General features: G+C 37.6%; 1 protein-coding gene across 2 annotated transcripts in view; it reads left to right on the top strand.

Moving 5' to 3' along the window:
* Positions 1 to 24,848, top strand: part of Kcnh8 (potassium voltage-gated channel subfamily H member 8) — a 334,538-nt gene extending 309,690 nt beyond the window's left edge. For both annotated transcript variants that reach the window (XM_078038309.1, XM_078038308.1), the window contains 2 exons: positions 1,104 to 1,180; positions 17,900 to 24,848. In XM_078038309.1, coding sequence (XP_077894435.1) covers positions 1,104 to 1,180; positions 17,900 to 18,610 — 788 coding nt within the window. In that variant the 3' untranslated portion in view covers positions 18,611 to 24,848. The remainder of the gene's footprint in view (positions 1 to 1,103; positions 1,181 to 17,899) is intronic.
* Positions 24,849 to 25,056: the final 208 nt, after the last annotated feature.

Here is a 25,056-nt window from a genome sequence, read left to right as displayed (position 1 = left end):
TTCACATAGGTAACTCGAAACAATGACCAGCAAACTACCAGATGCAAAAACAGCAATCCCCTGCCTATCTTCTTCTCCTCTTTCCACCAAATTTTAGATGCTTATATTAGGATCTCCTACTAATTAGCAAATCTTTTTATGGACAAAGCCAAGCCCAAGAAAGACATTTAAATATACCTTTTGTAGTGGAGATACCTCTGCTAGAATACCAGTTATTTCATCTCTATTCACAATCCTCAGCACTCATCACCTTCTGGGGGAAAAGAAAGGTCTTCGTAAGACTTCTTGGAGTGGGGCGAAAGATGCAGGAGAAGGAATACAATCTTGATTCACTAATTCGATTTAATTTCATATGTTGTTTATTACTCTGCTTGGGGTAATGGTCAAAGAAATACTATTTATGTGAAACTGATGTACTTATTATGAAAGCCAATGATGGGTCTCAACTACAACGTTTTTGTTTTGCTTTGTTTTGGTTTTTCCCCTTCTTCTTTTTGTTTTTTGGCTTACCTGGAGATAATGCCCAGAACCTCATCATGTTTATCCACCTATTTCTGGTTTCACTACCTCTTCATTTCCCACATTCCTTCTATCTACCCCATAAGCCTTGCCTACACGCATCCATTCAAGCAACACATTTTCTTTATTATATCCCTAAATATCTCTTAATTCTGTGTGGACTTTCTACCCTAACATCACCATCTTTTCTTGGTCACATCCACCTCTTGCCTATATTGCTACCAAGTCTTCTAATCTCACACTGTTTCTCATACAGATTAAAGTTCTTAAAAATACAAATTTATTTATTTATAAGTACTCTACTCTGATGCTTAACACCCTACAATGATTTCCTATTGTCTTTAGTATGAAATCCAAACCTACTATATATATTTTTAAGTGTTTCTTTTCCCTGCAAGATTCTAAGCTCCATGAGAGTCAATTATATTTTCTTTATTCATAGATATCTCCTGTAAAGGCATTTAGGTTTGTTGTATATGACCTGTAATCATTTATTATCTCTGCAAAACAAACTCTTTATTATTTTGCTTCAGACTGCTTTGAGTGATATCTCAAGAGCTCATTCTGTATGTGTCTCTTTTCAGACCCAGAGATTGGAGCTGCTGTTCTCTTCATCAAAGCAGAAGAGACCAAACAGCAGATAAACAAACTCAACAGTGAGGTATGGAACTCTTTGTTGGCCATGCTGGAGCAGTAAGAGGAAATATAAATCCTAGTTAGCAGCAGAAGCAGTATAAGATAGCAGTTATAAATATGTGCTCCTGTGTTAACCCTTCATGGTGAATCTCTACTTAGATCCATATGAGCTCTGTGACCTTTGACAAGTCCCTTACCCTTTCTCAAGCTCCATTTTCTCATGTGTAAGAAGAGGAAAATAATAGTGCTACCTTTTGATCCATTGTGAAATTAAATGAAGCAATCTGAGTAAATCATTTAGCATAAAATAAGCATTAAAATACATGACAACTATTATAATTGCTGTAAATATAGTATTTAATTGCAATTGCAATTTTTTGTGTCTACTTTTAATGAGTTAAAGCAAGATCATTATGTCATGAGCAGTTATTATCGACTCAGTCTCAGGTACAGTTAGATTCAAATCTATTTTATTAATGCTCATCATACTTCAGACACACATCTTAATTCTAAGTCCTGAGTCTACACCCAAAGGTCCCAGACGCTCATCTATATCTTAAGTCCCTGTCACTGTAACTTGATTGGGGCCAGAGGAGTCGGGTGCAGGGGGGACAACAGCGATAGAGATCTCAGTCTCTCTATTCGGGTCTGGTTAGTCCTGTCACCCCCCAGAAGTCTGGGCTTTTAAGTCCTAGTTCAGTTGTGCTTACAGCTGATAAATGGTTGAGGTCTGGGATGTATGCTCCAGGTGTAGACTGTTACAACTCTTAAATCTCTAACTTCAGTGTAAGTTCTGCAGTTGAAGTTTTGCAGTTCACATTACATCATGGGTGCATTGCTTATAGTCTTTTATCCAACACACACACACACACACACACACACACACACACACACACACACCCATACACACACACACACACTAATTAATATAATCAACAGTCAATAATCTTATAATATTTCTGGTACTCATATCACATTAGCTCACAGGAGAATGCTTATACCACCAATTATCGGTGATGAGTTCTGCTTCCTCAAATGTTGAAGTCTGAACATAGAGAAGTGCCAAGGCAAGCATAGAAAGCAGGTTTTATTTAACACAGGTAGTAACACAGACTTCTCCCCAGAGGAAGAAGGGAGCCATAGCTGGTATTCTGATATCCCAGATAGTGACAGCATCCTGCCCCTTTTATACATTTTAGACTTTCTTTGTTCTCCTGCCCTCTTCCCCCTTATCTTTAACCTTCCTGCCTACCTGACTAGGCCCAAGAGATGCCAGTCGTATGGCCAAAAGGTGAGAAGCAGATTGGCAGGGGGAAGAGCCAAATGGAGTGATCCAGGCAGGAAGCAGGCCAGGAGGCATTAATTAACAACTCCCTGTCTGCAATCTTTTGGGAGGGATAGTATAGGCAGGTAACCTCAGTAATCAAGGTGCTTAGCAGACATTAACATTCCAGTCTCCCAGGGTGGTCTCCATCTTCCTGGACCCACATGGGCCTCCATTTTCTCCATCCCACCCAATCACCTATCTACATTAATCCTCTGTCTTTAATTTTGGCTTCACTACTTCGAAGATCAATCACATGATCTAAATTCTGTTCTTATCTCTGACAGGTATTTGCTGTGTAACCTTGAGCACTTTAACTCTCTGGATCACTGTCTATCCATGTAAAATCAAGTAATTGTTTAAGCAACTTTATTAAAGTATATGTATATATCAGAAGATTCACTCATTTTCAGTTATAATTCAATTATTTTTAGCAACTTATATTGAGTGATTTAACCATCACTCTAAGTCAGTTGTAGAATATGTCATCTCTCTCCAATAATCTCTCTCAAACAAATTGATATTTAATCCCTATTCCCATGTCCAGTCCTAGATGGCCATTTAAATGGTTTCTATTTTGATTAATTTTTTTTCCTTTTCTGCCCCATCTTATATATAGAAAGAAACAGGATGTTCCTTGATTATTGCCTTCATTTGAATTTCTTCCCCCAACCGATAAACTAAAACAAATTCTGAGACACTTTGGATGCAAGGAACTATTTGAGAGGTGATCTAGGAAGTGTAGTAGAAAAACAGAAGACAGAAAATATTTTGAAGGCAAAATATGAGGTTCTGTTAATGAGATAGTTAAACTGTAGACGATGGGGACCCAATCCTTCTGGGGACCTCTGAGAGATTGTAGGACAACTCAAAATTGTTCCACAAAGAAGCAGAGTTATGTAGTCCTCACTGCAGAGGAGACTAGAAAAATTCCTTAGGAGGAAGATGCAGAAGCACCTTCAGGGGGACCTTGGAAAGGACATGTGGGCACGTACAGTGTAATAGAATTCCCCTTCAAAGGCTAAAGCTGTATGAAGAAATCTTGGGGGAAAATGGAACCATGTGATGGTCTAGATGAGATTTTTAAAAACTGAAATTCATATTATGACAATTAACTTCCAATTATCTGTATTAATGGAAGACTTGGTAGCTTATTATAAAATCCTAAGTTTTCTTTTAAACCTGTATTTCTTCAGCATAATGAAGATTTATGTTTAGCTGCCATCTCTGCTCCCACACTTAATGTCTCTGGAAGTGAGATTGTTGCTAACAAGAAATAAGAAAGCCAAAGGGCAGACTAACAAGACAGAAAGGCAAACTTGGAGATCCGCTAACTGGACTGAAAGTTCTCAAAGCATAAGGACTTGGCCAGACACTGTTTCACCCAAACAACCTCTCATTAGAAATACGTCAAAAACAAAAGAAAGCAAACTGACCAACGTGCTGGAGAACTGTACATTAACTTTCTATTGAACAGTTTCTCGCAGATATTGTTCCCAGCTGAAACCATCCATTAATATCTGAATTCTTTCCTCTCACAAATAAGAGCATTTTATGTTTTTATCAGTTAATTAACCTATTTCTGAGCTCAAAAATCAGCATTAGTGATTCTTCCGGAGGGAAATGCTCATATCTTCACCTCTTAATGTAGATAATTGTTCTAAGTTAGATCTACAGATCTATACACTGTATTATTTTCCTTTGACAACATAGATCATTGGTAGATCTGACAAAACAGATAACCTACTGAAAATATTTCCACAGTGTGATTATGTAGTCATGATTGCTTTTCTAGTGAGATGACATAAATATTTTTATCCTGTCATACACAGAAATAAAAAGGTCAAGATAAAATACCAGTGGTCCAGTTATCCTTCCATAAAGAATTAATTTCTCTTTCAAGTGAAATATCTAATTTCCTCATGTTTGAAACATAACCAGAAAAATCTTATCCGTTGCACATAATGTTTACAATCTTGATCCTTTGAGTAGTACAAAATGAAAGTACAACTTGGCTTCAAACTATAAAAGTACCCCTCTCCTAACCTGCTGTTTGTGTTTTCTTTACAATTTTGTTTATGTAGAAAAAAAATTTTAGGTCCAAGCCTCATTTTCCATTTTGCCTATTTCCTAGTACTCATATGTGTGATAAGTAGATTGCTCTATTTAATTGTTTATTCTATTCATTGGTATCAAGCAAGAAATGTAGGGGATGTACTGCATGAAAATAACTCTACCACCAAAAGGGCAACCCCAATATAATATATGTGGGGCATTGGGTGAGGTCTGAGAGCACTGCAGAATTCCTATTCCGATGTTTGTTCTCCAATTTAAGGTAAAAAGAAGTTTCTCTGATGTATAGATTTCATCATCATAATTGCATAGCAAACATAGAACAGGAACAATATTGGTCAAAAACCTACATTCACAGAACAGTAAAGAGCGTTTAAAAGATGTAGGGCAGCAACTAATATTAGCATGCTTTGGACAGCATTGTTCTTGCTTTACAGTGGAGTAAGAGTGTGACTCGGAGGAAATTCTTTGAAAATAACAACAAAAAGTCACTGTGGGAGTGATGGGTTGTATAAATCAAATGCTCCATTTCTGAAAAGGTTTGTAGGTAAGGGTTAGAATGTGCTCTCATTTCTGAAATCTGGCCGACCCAGAAAGACATTGTGGCAACATCTACCAAGGGAAACTGCTCTGGCACAGCAGGCATAAGGTACAAAACATACTTTGGAGGGGAAAAAAAGAGAGAGAGACATCATTTTGGAGGGAGACAGATGTGTAGATCTTTATTCTGTGACTTTGACAGGTGTTTGCCTTTCCTAAGTTTATATTTTTCTACTGTTAACTGGTAATAAAACCTGCAGTAGGGTGGATGGGGTGGCACACACCTGTAATCTTAGCAACTTAGAACATTTGAGGGAATATGATCATCTTAATCATAATGTCTTCTGATTCATGAACATGGGAATTTTTTTTCTCATTTGTTCAGATCTTTTTAATTTCTTCCAGAAGTATTTTGTAATTTTTAGTGCACAACTTTACAGCTCTTTGTTTAAATTTATTCCTTAATATTCTAGAATTTTTGATGTTATTGTAAATGGAAATGTATTCTTAATTTCATTTTTGGATAATGCTCATTGGTGGCATACAGAGATATAATTGATTAGGGAATGATCAGCTTGTATCCAGTGGTTTCATTAGGACTTTTGTTTATAAAATGCTGTCACCTGAAAACAGAGATGGTTTCTTCCCAATTTTATTGCCTTTTCCTATCTAATTGCTTTGGTTAAACTATCAGTACAATGCTGTACAGAAATGAAGAGACATTCTTTCTTGTTCCTTATCTTAGATAGCAATCTTTCAATCTTCACCATTGAATATGATATTAGCTGTTAGATTTTCATAAATGACATCAAGTTGAAGAAATTTACTTGTACTCCTAGTTCATTGACTTATGAAATTTTGTCAAGTTGCTCTTTCTGTATCTGTTGAGATGATAATGTGGCTTTTGTACCTTAGAGATATGGTTTATTCACATTAATTGCCTTTTGAAGGATAGATCAGCCTGAGATAAATCCCACTGGTCATTATATATAATCTTTTTATATATTACATGTAATCTTTGTATATGACTGCATTCTATTAGTATTCTGTTGAATACTTTTTCATGTATGCTTATGAAAGACATCTGTCTATAGTTTTATTGTGATTTCTGTTTGGTTTTAGTATCAGAGTAAAACCAATCATATAGAATGAATTACAAATTATTTTCTCCTCTTCTATATTTTGAAAGAGCTTTGGAAGCATTGTTAATTCTTCTTAAATGTTTGGTGTAATTCACCTACAAAACCATCTGTTCCTAGACTCTTCTTTTTGGAAAGCTTTATTAAATTACTAATTTGATTACTTTTTATAGGTCTATTTAGATTTTCAATTTCTTCTTATGTGAGTTTTGGTAGTTTGTACTTTTGTTGTAATTTATCTTATTTATCTTTTTTTAATGTGACAGAGGAATGCATTACAATTCTTTACACATATAGAGCACGATTTTTCATATCTCTGGTTGTATACAAAGTATATTCACACCAATTCATGTCTTATTCATCTCATTACCAAACTTCTTAGTATACAGTGTTTGTAGCATTTCTTATCCTTGTCAGTTCTGCAAGGCTGATAGTAACAGCTACACTTTTAATCATTTCAATAATTTGAGTTTTATTTTGGTCTTGGTCATTCTTTAGATAAAGCTTTGCCAATTTTACCGATATTTTCTAAAACAAATTTTAATCTTGATTTTCTGTTCTAGTCCTATGATATCCTTTCTTTTGTTTCCTTTGAATTTAGTTTGCTCTTCTTTTCCCGTGCTTTAAATTGACAACTAGGTTGTCAGTTTTATGCCTTTCTTTCTTTTTATTCAATAAAGTCGTTTAGAGCTACAAATCTCCTTCTAAGCACTCTGTTGTGTTATGCTTCAGTTTCATTCCTCTCAAATTATTTTCTCATTTTCCCTGTGATGTCATCTTTAAGTTACTGATTATTTAATAATGTGGTTATTAATGTCCACATATTTTGGCATCAACTTTGAGCAAAATCAAATAGGAGGAAAAAAATTTCCTTTTGGGTATTATGGTAGATATTACTAGTGTCTACTGGTATTCAGTTTTTCATTTCTTCTGGTGTACAGAGAAGAAATTTTACATTTTCTTGCCCCTTGAAATTCTTTGTCCCCATGGAATTAATTCCGGTTAATTAAATATGAAAAGAAATGATGCATATATCTTTAAAGTCAAACAATTCTCTATTTGCTCTTAAAATAGAACATTCTAGTTGGTAGACCCTTCATTTTCCTTCTTGAGACATGAGTGATTTTTTTTTAAATGCTTTTTTTTTCTTTTCTTTTTTTTTTTAAAGAGAGAGTGACAGAGGAGAGAGAGAGAGAGAGAGAGAGAGAGAGAGAGAGAGAGAGAGAGAGAGAGAATTTTTAATATTTATTTTCTAGTTCTCGGCGGACACAACATCTTTGTTGGTATGTGGTGCTGAGGATTGAACCCAGGCCGCACGCATGCCAGGCGAGCGCGCTACCGCTTGAGCCACATCCCCAGCCCCAGACATGAGTGATTTTAAACATGAAATTGATATAATAACAAAAGTCCAATTAACTATCATCCAGATTTAGCAAATAATAACATATCACCTGCTTCAGATGTTATATTTTTAAAAAGTTAAAATTTTAATATATTTAAAGGCTGTTCTTTCCTATTTCATGAAGTGATAGAACTCAAGAAAGAAGAGAATTATTTTCAAAGAAGTAAAAATGAAAAGGTTTCTAGAAATTAAGACTAAATTAGAAGCAACCTAAGAACAAATAAACAATGCCTTGCGGAAAAATAGAGAGTGAAAGGAAGAAAATTTAAAGCATCTAGTCTAAATGAGTTGTGTTTTTTTTCTTTAAGAATTTGAGGGACAGTGACAAATATTGAAGATAAACAAAGAAGTTTTAACATACAAAAAAATAGAAGTTTCTCTGAAGAAGAAATTCAAATTAAGGGAAGAAAATGAACATTTAAATTATGATACCATATAATTCCATATGATTCCATATAAAACTATATAATGAATTACATGTACTAGTGCAATTACTAGACTTTAGTAAAAGAAAAAAATCATTTGGTCATTAAGTTAAGAAGTGTCTTATGGAGGACTTACAAGGGAAAAACCACACTATCATTAGATTGAGGCTGTCATTCTTTTTAAGAAGATGAAGTAGCATGTAAAATATATAAGATGCTTAAGAAAATGTTAAAGACTTTATGGCCAGCACAAATTGACCATCAAGAAGCAAACTTTTACCAGCGTGCAAGAATTCAGGAAATATTGTTCCCACAAGCATTTCCAAAAGAGTAAGAACAAGATTTCCTAAACCAAAATGACTTGAAAGACATTGTCATAAGGATAAGATCATTTGCCTTGAATATGTCCTCCTTTATGGGACCAAGTCTAAATGGGAGTTCAAGGGAAGAGAGCATAAGTTGTCAAGGGCCAAATATTCTGATAATATATAGCAGAACCCTTTAAAAAAAAAAGTCAGAGAGAATATACCAAAATATTTTAACTATGTTCTGTAATCATAATTTGTTATGATTTCCTACTATTAATATACTGAGATTTTTTTGTATGTATAATAGGGACTAAAGCAAATGAATCACTAGGGGATATTCTAATTCCATCATCTTCTATACCTCAATAACGAGAATTCACATTGTGGAAGAAAGAAGACACAAATGAAATATAGACGCATTATGAGCCAAGGCAGTATCATATACATGCCTGTATCTCCATGTTCCTTCAACAGAAAGGGGTAAAAATTAATGAACAATCAAATAACTAAATATTTCTAGTGCCTAGCCTATGGTTTTAAAAATAAGCCTACACTCTTTGGGTGAATGGCCATCTCCTTTTCTGGGGCGTGAAATATATACATGATGAGTCTGGGACACCTCAGTATTCCAGACGCCAAGAAAACTGTCACAAACCCTATGACCGTGATGTTGTAAGAATTCAGGAGCTACTACGAAGAGTCTCCCACTTGAATAATTTAGGATTAAGGAAGAATGAGAATACCATAGACTAAAGTACATAAAATATGCTGAATTTTATGAATTTGTCATAATTTTTTTTAAAAACAACTAATTGGTCAATTTTTTGAGAATTGGACAGGGAACCTATTTTATTTACAACTGTTTTTTAAGAAGGCGGGGGGAGTCAAGTATTTTTTTCTCCTCTTTTTCCTTGTATTAACTGGGGAAGCCAGATAACCTATGAGGAAAAACCATCTCTTTATACTATTAGTTCAGCTACATGAAATTATCAAATTAGATAGAATTAGAATATCCCACTTAGCAGTTCCTAATGAATTAATGGATCAAGGGAATGCCCATCACTGCCTGCTAACATAACAGTAAGAAAGGCAACCGAATCTATGTGCTTCCTAAGAGAACTCAACTCCACCTATGGACTTGCCAAAGGAATTGAAAAAGAAGCCGGTCAAACTAAACTTGAAACTTCAAAGACAGTACATGGGGAGTTAACCAAAGGACCTAGTACCAGGAGAATCAGGAAGTAGATTGCACAGTATTTGTTGAACACACAGAAGCAGAGGATAGAGCAGTGGTTTCCAAGTCCTGGAGAAGAGTGAAGATTGAGGAGGTGTTATCAAAGGATACAAAGTTTCAGTTAAACAGGACAAACTCAGGAGATGCATTGTACAATAGGATGATTATAATTAATAACAAGTGCATTGTATATTGAAAATTCCTGAGAGAAGATTTTAAATTTATTCACCACAAAAAAAATGGGAAATAATTGATATGTTAATTGGCTTAAAGTAATAATTCCATGATGTATACATATATTAAAACATCATTTTAAATGCATCATAAGTATATGTGGCTTTTGTCAATTAAAAAAATAAAAATTCAAAAATTCAGAAAAGGGAATAGGAACTAATGATATCACCCTGCAGAACATGGTCCAGAAGTGTTGGCATTAATTGGAAGAAATTCAGAATCCCAGACCTCACCTCAAATTTACTGAATCTGAATATATATATTGTCAGTATTCCCCAGATGATTTCTATGTAAATTAAAGTTTGGCAAATACTATCAAACATTCTGAAAGGAGACAGATTTGTTTGGTGTTTCTTGATAGCCGTGAGGATCTCCTAGACAGATAACAATTCAGATACTAATCAAACTTTGCCATAGAAACCAGAGAAACAGATGTGGAAAGCAGTCAAAGTGATAAATAATAGATTACCATAGTACAGCTGAAATAATAAAGTTTGGTCCAAAGGCCCTGAGCTTGCAGAAATTCCAGGAAATGATTGAAGCAATCACTTTGAAGACTACAATTGGTCACTTTATATTGATAATACTAGACTTATCATTCTTCTATCATCATAATTTAAAAGCTTTCAGCTGCACCTGCAATAGTAAAACCCTGGGGACTATTCCTAAGTGACCTAGGACTAGATATTCCAGCCTCCCAACATTCTAGTCTCTTCAGCTGTAGACAAAAATTTACAACTTTTGTTAGTAACGAGATTGAGATCCTCATTTGGATGAAATGTATGCAAGTGCCAAGTTTGATTATTATTTTAGCTTACAGATAAAGACTGTCACTTGTGTTTGAATGCTTTGTGAAGCAAAAGACACAAGGATGAAATTATGCCGATCATCTTTTTTGTTTTGCCTGCTTCTGGAGTTTGATTGAACTTGTCTGAATCTCATGATAAATATGCAGCATAACAAAGGATTAAATGAAAGACCATTTAATTACCTGAATCAGAGCTTGTAAAAATGTATATGGGTTTGTAGCAGGATTGGTGTAATTAGCACCCCTGAATTTAGGAAAATTGTGTCTAGCAGGAAAATGTGTACACGTTTGGCAAAAATTGAGTGACAGGTCAAGAACTCTCCAAGCTAAGAAGATTATGTCAACAGATGCATTCCCATCTGCTCACTGGATGCATAAAAATGGAAATCACATTTTTTTCTCAGTCTACCAACTGAAGTTTCAGATATACTTAGATTCCATGGATCATACCATACTAATAGCCAAGAGAAAACATACATATGAATAATTATTTTTATGTGAAACAAAAGGTATTGTAAAAGATTTGTTTTTCTGGTTCTCATCAGAAACCCAAATTAAGAACTCTGTTCCCAAAAGGTCCAATCTAAAGATACAGAACAATAAATCTGTGTTGGAACCAAGAAACACAATATAACTGAAAAAAAATGGCTCTGAATGATGTTTTGGGGAAAACAGGTTACCAGTACCACAGATGAATTCCTTAAGTCACGTAGAAACATAATGTTTTTAAATGTCCTGTTTAAGTGATTGGGACTTCCATGAGACACTGGCATCATATGAGACATTTTTACCTGATAGAGGTTTAGCGATACTTCTGCATACAGTGTTATTAGGAGAGATTGGTGAAATTCGGTTGAAATAACAAAAAACTCTATTAAGAAATTCACCATGCAGTTTTTACTATTCATCATAATATTTGTATATCAACTAAAATGTATTGAATACTTAATAGGTGGCAGTGTTTGTGCAGGGGCTTAAGCTACTATATAGAACATTACCTGCCCTCCCCACTCCAACCCCCACAATGATATTTATTTAGTTTTGATCAACACCAGAAAGCACATCCTCACATATCCTTTTTAGAGAATCCTCAGTCTATCTGACTGCAATTACTAAACTTGCATTGAAAATAGAAAATCTTTTGCAACATTTTTCAATGGCTCCAGTTAGTGCTGTCACTACTTGACACTACAAAGGTCCATGCATGACAATACTGAAAATTAAAGATTCTTCCAGTATTATTATGTAGAAGTGCTCATAGAAATGGATTATTTCCCATGCTGAGGCAGAGAAAGAGTTATATAGATGGCTGTAGTTTTCATTTTCTTTGGACTAAATATTTTCCATATTGGTATTCCCTCCCATGCAGAAATTCTCACCAAAGTTGAGTGACTATATTGCATTATCAAATATAACCTCCTGGAATTCTGACATGATACCAGTTATATGGGGACTAAAGTTTTTAACATCCATTATAAGATTTAATCCTCACAACAAAGCTCTTCTGGAAATAGGATGCAGACGACAGTGAGAAGTAATATTACACCAGTGGAACTAATCCAACATGAGAGGAGTGAACCGGATATTCTGGAAATGTAGATAACAATCAATGACTATTTCTCAAACCAACAGAAGTTCCGATGAATCCTGGGTGTGACAGAAATAGAAAATTTGGGGTAGTTAGTGATTTCCTTCTTAAGTGAATGAAAAGGTTCCAGTGGTGTATGTTCATGGCCATAGACAAGTCCATTGTAATATGGGTGTTTCTACTCTTGACAGGTGGTGGTGCTCATCAAAAGGCAGCTCTCCCTCGGGATATTTAGGGTAAAAATAATGAAATAAGCTTTAAAAATTGAAGGTGATATGAACACCCAAAGAAAATTTCAAAATGGCGGGCATTGCTTTCATTTTTGCATTGCCCTCAAACCTACTGAATACCTAATGATCATTTGGCTGACACATCATCCTGGGAGAACAGTGAAGGGAAGAATCTTTAGACGCCTCAAAGTTTTGGATAGAAAATTGAGCCACTTGGAAGCACAGATGGTGTTTTCATCACTTCTTCTTCCTAACAGTTGGGACTTTGGAAAGGGTAGAAAAATCTTGCATGTGAACAATTGGCTATGCAGATGGTGATGGTGGACTGGTTTGGCCAACAGTTTAAATTCCATATCAATGGATTCTTACCCACAGAAGAATAAAGAGGAAGAGAGGAAGCAGAAAAGAAGAGAAAATGGATTAAGAAAACATAACAATACTCAAGTAAGAGATGAAATGCGTATTATGTTTTCTTTATCCACTGTCTAAGTAGAAATAATCCAAAGGCCACATCAAAAATAGTCATCCAGAGAGGCAACCAGGGATGCAAAAAGTTTGCCAACTTTCAATTGATAAATAAGTCTGAATAACTTAATTGAATGTACTTCATGGCATTCACCATGTAGTTATGATGTTTAGGGATAATTAAATGGAGGAAATTTCCCAGAGAATTCAACTACCCATGGAAATCAAGTTTATGCTAGGACATTGACAAAACAGTAAGATTAGTGAAGTCTCATAGAAGTCTTGACCAATAGAGACCCATTGCTATAATTATAAAGGGAACACAGTAAGAGACATTCTTACAGTGGACATGTCACCTACTTTTAGAAACTTGGGGATATTCAAGACTTTACATTAGAAAAATTGTATGTAGAAACATTAATAGTCATATAAAAAACCTCTTTTAATATAAAAATATAAAACAGGAATGAAGAGGGATAAATACACATTTTTTCATTACAATTTTGTACCAGGCAGCTTTCCCTCAGGAGAGTTAGGGTAAAAAAAAATCATAAAATAAGATAAAAAAAAAATTGCTGGGCGCAGTGGTATGTGCCTGTAATCCCAGTGGCTTGGGAGGCTGGGGCAGGAAGATGGCGAGTTCAAAGCCAACCTCAGCAAAAGTGAGATGCTAAGCAACTCAGAAAGACCCTGTTACTAAATAAAATATAGACTAGGCTGAGAATGTGGCTCAGTGGTCGAGTACCCCTGAGTCCAATCCTCAAAACCAAATAAATAAGTAAATAAATAGTTGAAGGCATTTGCTTTATTTTTACATCCAAGATGTACCAAGTGTGTGTTGTGTTCTAGGCATTGCTCTGAGTCCAGGAAGTACTGAGATAAGTAACAGTTTGTACTCTGAAGGAAAGTATAGCCTCCTTGGGAACAGTCTTGTGTGATGGGAGATGGAAGGGTCAAAAGTACTATGAGGACCAGTGAGAAAGGAAAACAAAAACGCTCTGATGAGAAAAATCAAGTATCAGAAGAAGTCTGTAGGGAGTGAAGAAACCAAAAAGTGAGAAAAGGCATCGGGAAAGAATTCCCCAGTCTGAGGGAAAAGCATGCATCAGGCAGTGAGGGGTAACTTCACTGTGTTCAGTCTGATGGTGTGCGTGTGCACAGGGAGTGGGTGTGGGGGGTGGGGGGTGTGGGGGGATCAGGACATGGGGCCACTAAAAAATGGGAGGGGGGGGCTTGTGAAAGAGTTTGTAGTTAACAGCTCAAAAAGAGATTGTATTTTCTATTATGAGTGGCAGAAACAGTTAAAGATTTAGGTTGTTTTTTGTTTTGTTTTTTTGTTCTTTTTTAGGGTGTATTTGGACATATTATACATACATGGAGTACAATTTATTCTAATTAGGATCCCATTTAGATTATTATTGAGATGAGTAGAAAAACTGATTCATTTGATCAGAATGATTTATTTTTGCTTTTCTCTCTCTCTCTCTCTCTCTCTCTCTCTCTCTCTCTCTCTCTCTCTCTCTTTTTCTGGTCTTCTGGTTTTAAATTATCTTTATAAGACAAAATTGCCTTAACTGGACAGAGTCTTGTTTGCAGAGTACCCCCAACAACCTTTTTTTAGCAATCGGAAGACTTCTTACCATGCTCAGAAAGCAAGATTCTTTGTTTCTACATTTGATTAAGAATAATGCCTTTCCTGTTTTAGAATGAATTCTGTTAGCAAGCTCAGCAGGAAGCTGTAAACAAAGGTTCAGTAAAAACCTTACTGCATTTTCCATGGTAGTATGTTGTCACCTTCAGTGTCACCCTGGTCTCCACCTTCAGGAGATGCTGTCTCTCTTGGTGACAGCTGGCTTTGTCTTTATAAAGAGAGATCCCTTTCCTAAAAGGGATTAATTTCCTCATGTCACTTTAATAAGGTACAGGAGTATGTCCCCAGAGACACAATGACAGAAATCTTCCCTAATATAAATCGATCATTATGCTCTGGAGCTAAAGAAAGCTCTATTTCCTTGAGTTCTTTGCTCCTTTTAGTTCCAGCTAGGATAGTAATTTGTTTTCTGAAAAATGTTAATGCTTGTTTACCATTCCTGGAGCCAGTCAAGACCCTGGATACCCACTCAAAGTTCATGGCCTCAAAGTTTGTGATAAAAGTAAGACATTACATGTCAAGAATGTGTTCTTGATCGCATGGGAAAATATCTGTTTATTTTGAAAGCTAGGATAGAAGTTCATCAGAAATGTTTTTCATTCTGTGGTGAGTCTTGTTTTTGCATTCATATAATTTGTTATGAAAAGAATTTAATGTGTTTGATCACTCTCCCATTATTTTTAGAGATGATACAATTTACTTATTTGATGTTGAATTAACATTTAAACCACTTTTTTCCATGAGACTACCTCTTTGTGTCATTGTGCCCCTCATAGACTCTGACCACATTAGCAAAAATCTCTCTAGTCTTTCTTAAGCAATATTCCCTTTCCCATGTGATAATGATGTACTATAACAAAAGAAAACCAAGGACTGGGGTTATGGCTCAGTGGTAGAACACTTGCCTAGCATGTGTGAGGCACTGGATTCAATTCTCAAAACTGCATCTAAGTAAATAAATAAAGGTCCATCAACAACTAAAAAAAATTTTTTTTTTTTAAAAATGAGAGAGAACCAAATTTAAAGAGTGTGAATTCTGGACCAAAGACCATCATTCATGAAAGAAATGGCCTAAAAAACAATATCATTTATCTCTTGGTCTTAGTGTTCCCATTCTACAGATTGGGAAATAAGAATGCCTACCTCAGTGCTAATGGTCAATCTACTCAGGAAAGCACACCTGAAACACATTGCATTATAAATTTACTCAGACATTTACTGAATCACATGATTGTTGATCTGTCTAAAATTCAAACCTGTTCTTCAAAGATTGTCTTTCTTTAATCCTCAGGGTTTTTTGTTTTGTTTTGTTTTACACCATTTGGAAACATTTTTATTGGGAGCTGAGCTAATGGTGAGCTTCATAGAAATGAAGTTTGGGCCACCTAGAAGGAAGGATGGTCATACAATCCTTCAACCATCTCATTTAGTGGCAAGAGAGCTAACTACTTGACAGGGAACCTGTGAATGTCTGCAGAGCAAAGATCCTGTGATGCTGATTCAAGTGTGACCCATCTGCTTATTTATTTATGTATTTTTACTTAGAGACGGGGTCTCACTGTGTTGCCCAGGCTGGCCTCAAACTCCTGGGAACCAAGCCCTCCTCCTTCCTCACCCTCCCAAGGGGTTGGGACTCCAGAACTGATGAAACACAAATTCCAAAGCTCGCTGAATCTTCCTGAGACTCACTGTTCCACTTCTTAACTGTGAGGCTGAGAGGTAGCTTGTTGCCTGCAGAAGTTTTTAGATCTGTGGAAAAATTGGGCAGGTATTTGGTCAGGTTCCTCAAGTTCCATGGCCAGCAGCAGGACAGAAATGTTTTGGCCTGTCGATTTCAGGGCAGGTGTTACCGGTCGGTGGGTTGCTTGAACTGTGAAAAACCTCCTTCTGGCTTTTTTTTTTTTTTTTTTTTTTTTTTAATGCCTGCCTGAAGCAGTGCTACCTCCTGGTGGGCCTGCCAGGGAGAATTAGTTTCAGAATGCACTCTGAGGAAGTGGACTGAGTGAAGCTGCTGAGTGGATCAGGAACGTGTGCTTAAATGTTGAAGAAAATCTGCTGGAAGCAGCAGTCTGGGTTTTAGCATCATGGGAGATAGAGCTGCCCTTTCTTTTTGTCCTGATGGTCCTCAGCCAGGGGGCCCAGCTGCTTCTCTTGGAGCTTTGTGGTTCATGACAGTAAAATCAAGTCATTAGAAAGTCCTTCACAAAGTGTAATGGCAGCAAACACAAAATATTACATTGTGTTAGTGTTATGAATCTAATCGAAGATTAGAAAATATATGTGAGTGTCCTGCTTCCTGAAATGTAGATCTTCCTACAAACACTTTGAAAAAGCCAGATTTGAGTCCAGTTCAATCTGTCGGTGCTTTTCATTGATTTAAAAACAAAACCCAACACCTTATGTACCTAATGTGGTTGTAGGAAAATGATTTTTGTCATGAATTTAATTATTGGTTTTAAGTATAAAATGAAAATAGATGAATATTCTTCAGTGACTCTTAAGTGTTTAGTGATCATGTCTCCTTTTGAATATCTTAATAAATGCTAAATGTCTTGCCTACAGAAGCATATAGCACACAGTTTGGGTTATAACTTCATGGGGTTCCCTGTTCATTGATAGATTCCAGGTCTCCAAGGTGCCCACAGTGCTTATCTTTCCATTGGAAGTTGTCACAAGCACAGCAGAACCCACTCTGCAGGTTTTTTAATTTCCTTCCAATTGTCATTTTGTAGCTTTCCTTTTTTTCTATAGGAACTCTCTCCCTAACAAAGCTGGTGTGAGTTCTTGCTGACCACCACTGAAGACCCTTTGCCTCCGGAACCTCTGTTAGCATGGACTGCAAGAGGAAAATAGCAAGCTGCCATTCACTTGGTGTCCACACCACCACCACCAGGTGGTGCTCAGTGTGCCGAGTGCTTTACATACAATATCTGCCCCTGCACATTGTTTTGAAGCATCTGATGACTTCTGTGCCCCACTGTGCATCCTACTCTCTCAAAAAAAAAAAAAAAAAAAAAAAGTCACCATCAGTGTTTAAGAGATGCAAGTTCTACTTCTCTAATTTTTTCAGGAATTCCAGAATTGCTGATTCCTAGATAATGTATGTTTCTCTAGGTTCCTTCAGAACAAGAATGGCCTTAGGTCATGATGTATGTTCATCCAGATGCTCAACCTTCTCATTCCCCACTCGGACTTGGTTGGACATGGAGTTGAAAAAGACTTTCACATCTTATTTAAAAAATCTCACTTCTCTGTCTCTATTCTGAAATCTGCTCTAAAATCTACCTCTAACTATTGCCTTTTCGTTTGCTTTCTTCGCACAGGTAACAACGCTGACTCAGGAGGTCTCCCAGTTAGGTAAAGACATGAAGAATGTGATGCAACTTCTGGAAAACGTCCTGTTACCTCAGCAGCCGTCAGGGCTTTGCTCTCTGCATACCGCCTCTGTGTGTCCATCCAGGGAGAGCTTGCAGACCAGGATGAACTGGAGCATGCACCAGCCTTGCCTACACTTGCAAACAGGTGGAGCGGCTTATACCCAAGCACAACTTTGTCATGGGAATGTCACCTCTGATATTTGGAGTGTGGATCCCTCCTCTGTGGGGAGCAGCCCCCAGCGAACTGGAGTTCATGAGCAAAATCCAGCAGACAGTGACCGTTATCATTCTCCAAACCTCGATTATTCACCTGCCCACTACCAGGTTGTCCAAGAAGGTCATTTGCAATTTTTAAGGTGCATCTCTCCACATTCAGATACCACGCTAACCCCTTTGCAGTCTATTTCGGCTACTCTCTCTTCCTCTGTCTGCTCCTCCTCCGAAACATCTTTGCACCTGGTTCTCCCAAGCAGATCCAGATCGGAGGAGGGCAATTTCAGTCAGGGACCTGTTAGTTCCTTCAGTCTGGAAAACTTACCAGGCTCTTGGGACCAAGAAGGAACAGCATCAGCCTCTACCAAACCCTTGGAGAACTTTCCACTGGAAGTTGTCACAAGCACAGCGGAAGTGAAAGATAACAAAGCCATAAACGTATGATATCAGCACACGAGACGCTGCAGCTGCCATTTTGAGACCCACCACTGCATGACAGCTTTAGTTTGCCTTTTCCACCTCTGGCAGGCAAAGTTGGGAATCCTGCAGAGGAGTGCGTGAGGAGCCAGGGAAAGGCAGAGCCACCTCCATACTGTAGCAAATGATTTCTAGATCCTAGAAGCATAATACAAACATTTTTCTGTACAGGTATTAACTTCCTGGTCTGTTTGACAGACTTTGGTAAAAGTCCAAAGACCCCGAGGGTCTGAGCAGCTAGAAGTCCCAGACAAAGAATTTGTGGATTAGTTTTGTCCTAGGTGGCTTTTGTGAAGTGCAGCAAAGGTTTTTCCTGAGTGCCTGTTTGTCATTCCTGAACAATATCCATAGCGCTGTTGGCCTCGGGAGCGCACAGCTCCCGCTGATCTATTTTTCTTTTGGTGAAGGCAAAGGGACAATTATCACTGCATGTCATCTCCTAGACAATCAGTCAAATAGAGCTGGTGGCCAGTGGTTAGCTATTCGCACGTTATTTGCCATGTAAATGAAAACGTCTTTATTTATCAAAAAAAAAAAAGAAGCTATTTTTATAACCTTGGTATGAAATATGTATTTAAACTATTTAAAATATTTATAAAGAAATGGATGTTTTCTTTTCATTTTGGTAAAAAAAAAAAAACAAGCTTGCTGTTTTAACAAGAAATGCACTACTGTTATGTATAGTAGATCAAACATTATTTATTATTAAGAGGATGTAGCTTCAAGAGGAATCTCCCTTTTATCTGCATGCAATTTACAACAAATGTATCCTCATACCTCTGGGTTACAAAAGAAAAGTGAGACCATATTTTATTTACGAAATAAAAATGTAGACCGGGTGTCCACTCCATGAGCTTTGGCTTGGTGGTAGAGAGGGCTCCATCTAGTCTGCTGACTCATGATAATGCCCTGAGTTAAGGCAGCCCCCAAGCGCCTGCAGAAACACCTCTCCTCCAGGTGTCAGACTTTGTAATCCAGGAACCCGAATTTGGTTTGCAGAATAGGAGATCACCATCTACAATGAGCCAGTTTGGGCTCAAAGTGAGGATAAAAGCCTTGCGTGTCCTTTCCCAGTGGCTTTCTTTCCTGGGAGGCTGTGGTCTAGCAAACATTTCCAAATGGAGCCAAGACTTCCTAGCTATGACTGCTAAGAGCGATCCCAGCTTGCCTCGGGTCAATGCCGGACCTGTTTTCTTTAATGCTCCCAACAAAGCCCTAGCTCTGCAGAGCATTTGTTGACAGTCCTAATTGGCTGGGGAAGAGAAAAGTTCCAGAGATTACACAGCCAGCATCCTGTGTAGGTCTAGAACCCAGAATGCTCCCTACCTCTCACACCCACCTACTGCAGACTCAAATGCTGGACTTGGCAATGATTTAAACATTCACTTAAGTTGTATTTTATGTTTAAGAACATTTAAGGCTTGATCATCCCACACATTTATAAAAGACACATTGAGTTCCGGAGTCCTCCTGTTTTTATTTCCTGCCACAAAGAATAAACAGTCTAAGAATTGCATCATTAAAAAACATCTAAACAAACCAAGATTTTTCTGATTCTGTGTGAGTCATGCACCCTAAACCTGGCAGAAAGAAATCTTCTCTAAGAAAAATGACTTTGTAGTTCAGGAACCCAAATTTGGTCTGCAGAATAGGAGAGCGCAATTTTTTTTTTTAAGTCAGCTCACTCAATATCTAATGCCCCGAACTCTCAACCCCCAAAATTCAGTCTCTCCTTAGGTTAAAGTGAAAATTGAGGCAAATTCTAGATTTCAAGTACTCATTCATATTCCCCCTTTTCCTCATCCTACCTATGTAATCATTTTAAGCACCATCCAAAAAGACCTCACTGATGTTGGTTCATGAATATCCATCTGGCAAACTAGCACCACTATTACTGATACCGACAATGATGACTGGCATTCTGTTCTCTGAATCAACAGACATCTAGGAATTAATACAAGTTGTGCTCTCTCATCTAGTCATCAAACAGTGCTAACAGTTACTTAAGTTACTTATTATTATTTTTATTTTACAAATAAAAAATTTTTTTTTAAATTTGCCCAGTCACATTGTTCTAAATGATGATTCAACACCATAATGGCCACTCTAGGTGGGTATCCCTTCCTTTGTGTTCAAAATCATCTGCACTGCACCTCAAAACTTTGCTAGCAATTGATTTCTTTCCAGAATCGATGAGTAAAATATTTATTTGTTTTTGTTGTTTTTTTTTTGTTGTTGTTGTTTGTTTGGTTGGTTGGTACCTGGGATTGCACCCAGGGGCATTTAACCACTGAGCTACAATCCCCAGCCCCTATTTGCTGAGTTATCAGCCTTTTTTTTTTTTTTTTTAGTTTAGAGAGAAAGGTTCTAGCTGTATTGCTTACAGCCTTGCTAAGTGACTGAGGCTGGCTCTAAACTCACAATCCTGTTTTTAAGTAGGCAAATGAATGGGATGGATTAGTTCAGCTCTGAAGATCTGGGGAAGGCTCCGTGAATAGCTGGAAACATGCCAGTGTGCTTCCATCCAGTCACCTTCTCTGCCTCTACTCCTAAGCTTGTGAACCAGCAGCCTGACCTTCAGGGCATTGCAGGGGGACAAGAAGGAAGGGTGGGTAGGAGGAGGCAAGGTTCCCACTGACCACCCACAGGAGGGCCTCCTCACCTGAGTCCACCTCACTTTATTTTCTGATCCCTTCCCTCCTCATCAGTCTGACAAACGAGACTCACATCCAAGAACTCAGAAAGCTACGATTTTGTTTTATCTTAGTTACGCATGTTGTGACATTATTGTAAGACAAGAGGATCTGTGGTGTCCCTAGATGTTAGATTTTCTAAGCGTTCTTGCTGTTTAAATAGCAGAAGCACTCATCTTCTCATCAGGGATTCATTTTCATATTTCCTCACCTACCCTTTGCAGAAAGAGCAAAACTGGGATCCGAAGGGAACAGAAGCAATTATTTTCTTTTTTCTTTTTTTTTAAATATTTATTTTTTAGTTTTAGGTGGGCACAACATCTTTATTTTATTTTTATTGGGTGCTGAGAATTGAATCCAGTGCCTCACGCATGCTAGGCAAGCATGCTACCACTTGAGCCACATCCTCAGCCCCAGCAATTATTTTCTTGATTAAGCACATTTTCTCAAAATAACATTAGGCTAGGTGCATGCCTGTAATCCTGGGGCTCCAGAGGCTGAGGCAAGAGATTGCAAGTTTGAGGCCAGCCTCAGCAACTTAGGCCCCAAGCAACTTAGTGCAACCCGGTCTCTAAATAAAATATACATAAAAAGTGGAGAGACTGGGGAAGTGGCTTGTGGTTAAGAAGCCCCCCTGGGTTCAATCCCCAGTACTAAAATAATAATAATAATAAATAGAAACTCAAGTCTTCTATGTAGCTCTAATTCAAAGAATCAGGCAGACACAATATATGGGGTTTTATATTAATTTGATATAAGAGGAAATTTCTGATAGTTAAAGCTACTTACAAATAGAGTTTATTATTTATCCCCAATAGACAACGTGTCCTCTCAGAGATTACATGACTGTTTGACAGGAACAGAGTTTTTTGAAAGGATCCTCTTTAGATTTGAGGTCTGAAGAATGCGATCATCAAGATCACATGGGGTGTATTGAAGATGCAGAAAATACGGCTTCAATCTGGTCTCTTTGAATGGGGTCTGGGAATCTACCATTTAGTCAACTTTCACTGAAGACTGAGAAATGCTGGCTTAGAATCCACAAAAGTACAAACTTAAATTCTAGCTAACTGAAATTCAGTTAAAGAGCCCTGAGTCTATAGTAGTGTATTAGAGAAGCTTAGTTAACCTCTATCTAAATCAGTAGTTCTCAAGCTTCAAATGATGTATTTCTGGGGAATCTTATTAAAACAGATTCATTAAAAAGGACCTCTAAAATGTGGGCTGAGTCACAAGTCATCCTAATATGGATGATTCAGAGAACGAAACTAGAAATCTTGTACTAAGCAGTGTACTCATCCCCTAGATCATGAGCTTGCTGGATTGGAAGGTAGACAGACTAGAATAAAAGCCATTTAGAGGGCGAATTTTTGCAATACAATTTCTGCACAGTTCCTAACACATCAATGATTTTTTTTTTCATGAAGTGATCGATCACTTTTTTTCAAGAGAGCTTGAAACACGCATTCATTACTTCAACTAATAGTAGGTTGAATGCCGACTATGTGCCACACGTCACTCATCCCTCGTGGCTTATTGTAGCTCTTTGTTTTCTTGTTACACATGAATTTTTTTTTTTTTAGAATGGGAAAAAAAAGTGAAAAGGCCTTTTGAAGTCTGGTAAACTGATCAGTTCCTCTCAAAAAGAGAGGAATCATATTTGTATATGAAGCAAGTAGCTATTTAATTAGAGGATGATAACCGCTATCGGTGGTCCCTGTGTGGAGCTGCTAGTGTCAAGATGGTGATTCTAAACGTGACAGTGGAAACATCCTGCATCAGACAGTTCTTTCCAAGGCTGTTTCTTCTCGTGAATTGTACAGCTTGTTTCCTAAGGTCATTGCTTTTCCCAAAGTCTATAATGTACCTCTCAGATCACCTCCATCACTGAAATTGGAGCCTCAGTACGTGCATAGGCTCTATTAAAGTCTGTCCCAGAAGGCTTCCCTTGGCTTTCTTGTTTCACTTTATACATAGGCAAATGTTCCAAATAAATAAGATATGGAGAAAGGAACAAGGAAGGAACTCAAAGGAGTGTTTGCTTTCCAACCATTTTTCCTTGCTCTGTGACCTCAAGTGAGAGAGAGAGAGAGCTCTTCGGAGCCTAGATTTCTTCATCTAAAATTTGAGGATTAAAATATATCTAATTTGCGGACTCTTTGTGAGATTTAATGAAGTGATTTCTGTGAGAGCACACTGTCTCACATATAACGAATGCTAAGCAAATGTCAGTTCATCTCCCTGGCCCTCCAGCCCCCCGGCTCCTCTCCTGCTTCTCCCTCCTCCCCAGTCTCCCCGTCTCCTGATCCCTCCACCTTTCCCTGTCCCCAGCCTCCCCCCTGCCTAACCTCTCACTGGCTCTCCCTTTTCCTCCATTCTCCTTTTGGCCTTCCATCTCTGCTGTCCTTGTCCTTCCCCTCCCCCTTGTGCCTTCCTCCTGTCCTCTCCCTACTCCTCTACCCCTCCCTTAGTGTCCCAAGGAAACTGAAAAATGAGAGCCCTTGACTCTTCTCCACCAAGGTCCCAGCCCAGCTACCATCCTACAGCCCCTATCATCCACTCATCAGAGTGTTAATAATCTAGTCAACGTTTACCTTTAAAAATAAAAGAGTCGAGATAGCAGCAAGGTTAAAAAAAAAAAATACTTTCTTTGCTCCCAGCCCCTTGGCCTCTTAGTTTTTATAGTTAATGTCTTTTTTTAAGTGCTTTACAATTACAGAAAGATCCAAGGAATTTGCTAACATGAGTATATTCCATACGCACACTGTTGTTTTTTACTTTTTATTTATTTATTTATATTACCTATTGTTTCTCTATGGAAATTTGTGGCTGCTTCAGAAACCACACACACACACACACACACACACACACACACACACACCACTGATGTCATGGCCACCACTCCAGGCCCCAGAAGGCCTACTCTATCAACCAAAGCCCTCAGACCCTTCTCTGTGATGTGGGCCTCCTTGCCCAGAGCCCCTCCTGTTAGAAGCAGAGCTGATGAAATATCTGCCACTTCACATGGACACCTTCAAAGCATCCTCTGGTACCCCATTGAGGAAGCAGCTCCCACCAGAGGGAATAAGCTAAATGTTATTCCCTGCGGCTCTTGTCCTGAAAGAATCTGTTCCTTGGGTGGTGTCCTTCAGCAGATTGCTGAACAAAACTCATGAAAGATGTGGGGACAACAAGGTAGAGACCAGCCCATCACACCCGGCATTGTAAGGAATTAAATAAGCTTCACATTCTAGAGTTAGGCAAATAAACAAACAAACCAGCTAGGTGGGCAAACTGTATCTTGAGGGCAAAACTATGCCTTTTCACTTCTGGTTTAGGGTTTTCCCCTAAGGAGGTAGGAATCTGGGAACTGGATAGAATCCGATGCTGAAGCTAAGTCTCTGGGTCTTTTTTTTTTTTTTTTCCACAGTTGGCTTGATAAAAATAGAACATACACATGTGATATATTTGACTTCAACAAAGAATAAAATGGGAGGAAGTGAGACTTAAAAGTGTGTCTGTGCCTTTTTATTTATGTAAAACAAATTTAAAAAACAGTATATTAATTCGAAGGAACTATTTTTATTTAAGAATTTCCTTTAGAGTAAATTGTCCCTTATCTCTTTGGTGCTTTGGTGCTTTTGTTTTATACACACACACACACACACACACACACACACACACACACAAATCACCAATGCTAAGATTCTTGAACCATAG

The sequence above is a fragment of the Ictidomys tridecemlineatus genome, chromosome 2 (genome assembly GCF_052094955.1).
Source record: "Ictidomys tridecemlineatus isolate mIctTri1 chromosome 2, mIctTri1.hap1, whole genome shotgun sequence".
Classification (NCBI taxonomy): domain Eukaryota; kingdom Metazoa; phylum Chordata; class Mammalia; order Rodentia; family Sciuridae; genus Ictidomys; species Ictidomys tridecemlineatus.
This window is presented reverse-complemented; position numbering and strand designations above follow the sequence as displayed.